Below are 7232 nucleotides of genomic sequence, written 5' to 3'. Positions count from 1 at the left end.
AAATTTTGAGTGTTATTCCTCTATATTCTGCTTCTGCACTTGAGCGAGCGACAACATTTTACTTCTTGCTTCTCCATGTAACAAGATTTCCACACACAAATGTAAAGTATCCAGAAGTAGACCACCTATCATCTTTTGCTCCAACCTAATCAGCATCGGTATATATGTCTATGCTTTGCTCCCCTATGTTTTTAGAGAACAAAATTCCTTTTCCTATAGCATATTTCATATACCTCAAAATATGCATAACTGCACTCATGTGTTTCTCGCTTGGATTATGCATAAACTAACTCACAATACTTAGTGCAAAGGTAAGATCCGGTCTTTTGTGCGCCAAATACATCAATCATCCCACAAGTCTCTGGTACTTCCCTTTGTCAACTGGTACCTGATCAACTTCAATACATAACTTCAACCCTTCTTCTACTAGTGTATCAGCTAGTTGACATGCTAACATTCTAGTCTCATGTAATAAATCTAAGGCATATTTTCTCCGAGAAAGAAAGTTTCCTTTATTAGATCTAGACACTTCAATCTCCGGAAAATACTTCAAAAGACCTAGGTCTTTTATTTCAAACTCTCTGAACAAGTACTCTTGTAACGCCTTCATTTCTTCCGTATCATTTCTTATAACTACCATGTCATCTACACAAAAGATGAGTGTAGTAATCCTTCGTTGTTGCCTATTGGGGTTTGTTATAACCCATATAATGATTTTTTTTTTAATTTGCATACTTTATAATTGTGTCATACTGTCATCATACATCCTGGTGGGAGATCTATGTAGACTTCTTCTGATACCTCACCGTGTAAAAAAGCATTCTTCACATTAAACTATCATAATAGCCAATCAAAGTTTGCAACTAAAGACAATAAAACTCGAACAGTATTAATTTTAGCTACAGGGGTAAATGTTTCTATATAATCAATCCCATAGATTTGTGTGTAGTCTTTCGCCACGAGTCTTTCTTTGAAACGATCAATTATGCCATTTGCTTTATACTTTATTGTGTAAATCAGTTGACATCCAACCGTTTTCTTTCTTGGTGGGAGATTAACAAGTTCCCAGGTTTGATTTTTCTACAAAAATTTCATTTCTTCATTCTTAGCGACTTTCTACCTTAGGTCAGCTAAGGCTTCCTGCACACTATTAGGAATAGATAAAACAGATAATTGATTTATAAATGACTGATTTGAGTCTAACAAATGCTGGTTAGACACATAATGACTCAGAGGATACTTGACTCTATTAGATAGTTCGAGTTCATATGTAGGTCTAGGAATACCTCTGCTTACACAATACTTCTTGGATGATGCAAGCACTTAATCAAGAACATCCTCAACAAATGATTGGCTTGGTGTATCACTTGTTTGTATTTCAAATTCATACTCGGATTGAGGGACAACCATTACTTCAGCTTCTAGGAGTTCATCACCACTTGGATCTAGATTTATTCCCTTCAAATCTAAGGCACCTACTTCTTGATTGTTCGTTTCAGTTTGTGACTCATTGCCACTAGAATCCAAGTTTAGACATTCATATCCAAGTTGCTAACATTTTGTTTATCAATTTCAGAGACTTCATCTTCCATAGAGAATTTGCCTTGCTCATATTCATATGCAAGAGACTGAATTTCCTTCCTATTCTTCCCCTAAAATTCTGGCTCAGAGGAAAAATACATTGAATTTTCTTGGAAAACAACATCCATTCTGATAAACATTCTTGAAGCTGGAGAGTGATAGCAATCGTAACCTTTTTATGAGTAGCATATCTTACAAAGATACATCGCAACGCTCAAGGAGTCAACTTATTGCGTTGATCTTTATAAAGGTGTACAAATACTACATAACCAAAGACATGATGGGTAAATTTGGGACTGCTGGTGCAACGATTACTTCTGTGAAGGTTTGAGAGTTGATAGAACTCGAAAGCACACAATTGATCAAATATGCTGCAGAATTAATGACTTCTCTCCAATAACTCAATGGCATATGAGCTTCGATCAATGAGGCACGTACGACCTTCAACAAGTATCGATTTTTTTGCTCAAATATCCTATTTTGTTGGGGTGTTTTGGAACAAGTAGTTTGATGAATAATTCCATGGGCTTCTATTAAATTTTGGTACTCTTGTATTCTCATCCATTATCACTTAGCAGTAATCGAATCTGTGTGTTGTATTGAGTACGAGCCATTTTGTGAAATTTTTGAAAAAATAGGTTTACCTCACTGTTGGTTTTCATCAAACACAACCAAGTCATCCTAGTACAATCATCAATAAAAGTAACAAACCAATGTGATTTACCCAAAGTAGCAATTTTGGACAGTCCCCATACATTAGAATGTATAACCATAAAAAGAAATGGACTTTTATCTAATAGCAAAGGAAATGAAGTACGATGGCTTTTTACTAGTTCACAAACATCACATTGAAAACTAGAAGTTATAGTCTTTGTAAATAAACTAGAAAATAACCTTTTTAAATAACCAAATGAAGTGTGCCTTAAATGTCAATGCCATAACCAAATTTCCGATCTCTTCCTTTTTTCCTCACAAGTGTCCACAGCAAAACATGTTGTAATCTTTTTGAAGTTGATGACACCAAGTCTAGATAGTACAACTTCCCTCTCTTAATACCACAACCAATCGTCTGCCTTGTTCAAAAGTCCTTAAGAACACAAAATTCAGGACAAAAAATTATAATGCAAGATAAAGATGAGGTTATTTGAGAAACTGACAAAAGATTGTAATCTAATCATGGAACAAATAAAACATAATCTAAATTTAAAGTATTAGTAAGAGATCCTTCCCCAATTACTGGGATCGGTGTATCATTGGCGGTAGACACAAATTGTTGTGGACAAACAAGGCTGGGGATAGGGTTTTTAAACAGAATGACACGTGTCAAACATCGATTGGACAGTTTGAAAAACAAATTAAAAAAACACCAACTAGCTACTAACACGCAGTCTCTATCCCCAAATCCTGTCATCTTCCCCTGCTTGACTAGAATAATTGAAGAGATATGCTACACAAACAGGGTTGGGGGATAGGATTTTTAAACAGGGGGACATGTGTTAAACATCGATTTGACAGTTAGAAAAAATAAATAAATAAGCATGAACCAGTTGCTGACACGCAATCCCTATTCCTCAACCTTGTCACCTCTCCCTGTTTAACTAGCATAATTGTTAAAAAAGAGAGATGCTACACAAATAGGGCCGGGGACAGGGTTTTTAAACAAGGAGACGCATGTCAAATATTGATTGAACAGTTTGAAAAAAATAAAAAAGCACCAACTAGCTACTGACACGCAGTCCCCATCCCTAAATCCTATCACCTCCCCCTATTTGACTAGCACAACTGTTATAAAAGAGATATGCTGGACAAACAAGGCTGGGGACAGGGTTTTTAGATAGGGGAACACATGTTAAATATTGATTTGACAGTTTGAAAAAAAAAAGAAAAAAAAAAGCACAAATTAGCTGCTGACACATAATCCCTTTCACTAAACCTTATCACCTCCCACTATTTGACTAGCATAATTTTTATAAAAGAGATATGCTACACAAACATGGTTGGGGATAGGGTTTTTAAACAGAAGGACACGTTCAAATACCGATTGGACAGTTTGAAAAATAAAAAATAAAAAAAAGCACCAACTAGTTGCTAAGCCCCAGCCAGTTGCTGACACGCAGTCCTTGTCCTTAAATCGTATCACCTCTCCCTGTTTGACTTGCATAATTGTTATAAAAGAGATATGCTACACAAATAAGCAGTCTTATGGTGGTCTAATGAGAAGACACATGGCCGGTTTCTTTCCACTTTAGGTTTGGGACTGGGAAAAAATTTCCAATGATAATGATTCACTGGACAAATAGATTATGAAGAATTTTGAATTTCAATGGTGACTATATTGTCGGTCGGTGGTGGTGTAGAGAGAGCCGAATTTGGTGAAGTCTGAAAAAAATTGATGCTGTAATGGGTCTGTTTCAGTTGGAAATGGCGGATGATTCTCTCTATTTTTATTTATCCTTCACGATTAAAGAGAAGGCTTTTAGGGGCTTTGATTCAAGATTTCAAGGATCAGAGGTAATGGCTCGGATACCAACTTGGATTAGATAGACAGAATTTTTTTAATACGTTATTTAGAACGAGATTGTACAGTGGTTAATATAGGGACGAACCATCCAATTTCCGCTATATAGATTTGATTGTATCCTGAGTACCCATCCATGAAAGAATACATGACATGTCCGGCAGTTGAATCTACTAAAGAATCTACCGTGGGCATTGGTACTCATCTTTGGGTGTAGCTATGTTTAGATTTCTAAAGTCTATACACACCCTTAGTTTACCATTCTTTTTTAGTACTGGCACAATATTCGACAACCATTCAACACATCTGGCTGTTCTTATATAACCTGCTTTCAATAATCGCTCTATCTCTTTCTTAATTTCCGGGAGTACATTAGGAGCAAAACGCCTAGGAGGTTGCCTATGAGGTTTAAAATTAGGCTTAGTTGGTAATCTATGTTCCACTAAGTCTCTATCTAAACCAGGCATTTGTTCATATTTCCAAGCAAAACAATCTTTGTACTCTTTTAAAAAAGCGATTAATTTGTTACTAACCTCTTGGTCGAGCGTCTGGCTGATGAACGTTGGGTGATCTTCTCCTTCATCGCCAATATTTACTTTGATCAGAGGGTCTTGCGCTTGAGCATATCCAGGTTTGGCAATCCGCATCACCTCGTCGTCCAGTTCTTTTGTAAGTACTTCCTCTTCCAAACAGTCCACCTTGTTGACTTCTCGACCAAGGCTTTGCTCTAACTCGAATACTGCCAACTTGTCCTTCAGCGCTTTTAGGGCAGTCTCTTCCTTTGCTTTGTCATTGCATTCCTTATTGAAAGCCATCAGTCTGGCTTTGAAGGCCTGAATATCGGCCGTTTGCTTTTGCAACTCAGAATCCATTCAAGATTCCTTGATTATTCTTTTGCCAATCACTGGCTCTTCCAGGGCCACTATATTTGGCCTCATCTGTTTGAACATCTCAGTGAGTGCGTCCACTGAGAATGGTTCTTCGCTTTGCGCGACAACCTGAGTTTCTTCCCCGTCTTGTACCACTCTGACAGGTCCATAGTTTCCTTCGTACATGAACTTTTCCACCGAGTTTGCTTCCGCGACAAAAGGCCTATGATCGGCCTGTACCACCTCTGCTTCGCCTTTGTCATTCCAGAAAATCAGGCATTGATGGAGCAACGAGGGTATACAGCGGCTTCCGTGTATCCAATCTCTTCCTAGGAGCACATTGTAACTAGTAGGACCGTCTATTACAAAGAAGACAGTGGTCCTAGTAGTCGTACCTATAGTTATGTCTAAAGGCATAACTCCCTTAGCTGAAGTTGCTCCTCCATTGAAGCTAGTAAGGATGACTTTTGTAGGAATCATATCACCCTCTGTCTTTGCGAACTTTCTCATCATCCTGGATGGAATGGTGTTTATAGCCGCTCCATTATCGACAAGCACCTTTGCCACTGGGACCCCATTAACTAGAGACAAGCACATTTGCCACTGGAACCCCATTAACTAGAGCTTTAACGTATAATGGCCTCAGGTATTTTGTCAATTTCATGGCTGGCCGTTTAAAAACAACCTTTTCGACAGCCTCTATTTCTACTTCTTGCTTGTTTTCTGTCGAATTATCCCCTTGTGATAGGTCGACGTGTAGTATGTCACGCTGATCCTGTGTCTCCCGAATTTCCTTCTTACTTCTTTCTAATGCTTCCTCATCAGTTATCCAAACTGTGGGAGGGGGCATTATCTTTGGAGGTGACCCATACTTTTCAGAGCGAGGTACTCTCTTCTTCCTTTTGGGTGTCCCGTATAGTACGTAGAAGTCGAAAGGATGCCCAGATGGCTCCCCCAACAAGTCTACTTCGCGAACTCCCTCTTGGTGTAGTTGCTTAAACAGAGTGTTGCGCGATACTCCCCTCTTTTTCCTTTCTGCTTCTAGGTTGATTTCTTCCTCAATGTCTGTCATCCCATCATCCTCTTCATCGTTGTAGGCCTCTCCCGAAGTCTGGCCTTCTTTACATACCAGCATGCAGGCTTCTCCTTCGTTGTCCTCCCTCTCTTCTTCCTTTTCTTTATTCTTGAATTCATTAGCTAGTAGGTAATTATTGGCCACGACAGGAGGCAACGTACCGAATTGGATAGCAAGGGGCTGATCTGGATCTTCTTTATCCTTTTTGTCCCTCTCAAACCTTGACCTCCCAGAAGAGGTTTCTGGCAGTTCCTTCATTGATTCATCTGTGCCAGTCTCTTTACTACCTTTGAGGACGTTCTGATTGGCTACCTTGAGTAATAGAGGCGCTTTAGGATGTGGCATTCCTTGTTACTGCCTCATCATCCGTCCGTAGTTTCGCTGGAAACGCCTTTGTTGGGTCCTAGTCATCTCATCGAAGGGTATTGCCCTTCCTGCGCTGTACTGGAATGAATGCCATACATTTGGCCGGCGAGGTTGCGGCCTAAATGTTCTTCCAGTATCTGCTGGTCTGAACTGCCTTTCAAAAGGTGGTCCTCTATAAAATGATGTACCTCGCCCTCTACCAGGCTGAATGTTTGGGAAGAAGGCAAGGTGATGAGGATGCTGCCATGTCTTTGGTTTCTCCGTGTCTCCATTTACTTCCCTTTTACACCTTGCGCACAAGACGTTTTCGTCCTTTTTTGGTTCTTTCCCTTTGATTCGTTCGAAGACACCGGGATGTGTTTTAGTATCTTCTTCTCCATCGTCTATGACCAACTTGACTTTTGGCAACTTGTTCTTGAACCTAGACGTTACCATATTTACCCCAAGTGGTTGTGGGAAAGGATTTTCGTCCACTGCCATCTTTTTCTTATCGTCGAACGTAATTCGTCCTGATTTAATAGCATCCTGCAATACGTGACGGAAAACCAAGCAATTGTTAGTCAAATGTGACCATGCATTATGCCACTTACAATATTTTTTACCCTTTATTTGTTCAGGGTTTGGCAATTTGTGCTTATCGCTCAGCTTTATTTGCTTATCCCCATATAATTTATCGAATATAAGGTCAGCTTTGGTCACATCGAACAAGAACGTTCTAGCCTTTATGTTTCCATCCTTTATGGGCTCATCTTTGCCCGATAGTCTAGGCTTGGCCATTATGGGACAAGTATATGTATCCCCTTTTACCAATTCGGCCAAACAC

The 7232-nt window shown here is 39.2% G+C and overlaps 1 protein-coding gene across 1 annotated transcript; it reads right to left on the bottom strand.

Annotated features, from left to right (window-relative positions):
• Positions 1-346: 346 nt before the first annotated feature.
• Positions 347-1709, bottom strand: LOC111370137. The gene is made up of 4 exons (XM_022991836.1): positions 1681-1709; positions 1391-1516; positions 1121-1288; positions 347-683 (listed from the first exon to the last, which is right to left on the bottom strand). The coding sequence occupies exons 1-4, from the start codon at positions 1707-1709 to the stop codon at positions 347-349; spliced, it is 660 nt and encodes a 219-aa protein (XP_022847604.1).
• Positions 1710-7232: the final 5523 nt, after the last annotated feature.

This window comes from Olea europaea, chromosome 21 (assembly GCF_002742605.1).
Source record: "Olea europaea var. sylvestris chromosome 21, O_europaea_v1, whole genome shotgun sequence".
NCBI classification, from domain to species: Eukaryota; Viridiplantae; Streptophyta; class Magnoliopsida; order Lamiales; family Oleaceae; genus Olea; species Olea europaea.
The sequence above is the reverse complement of the archived record's forward strand: the minus strand, read 5'-3'. Positions and strand labels throughout refer to the sequence as shown.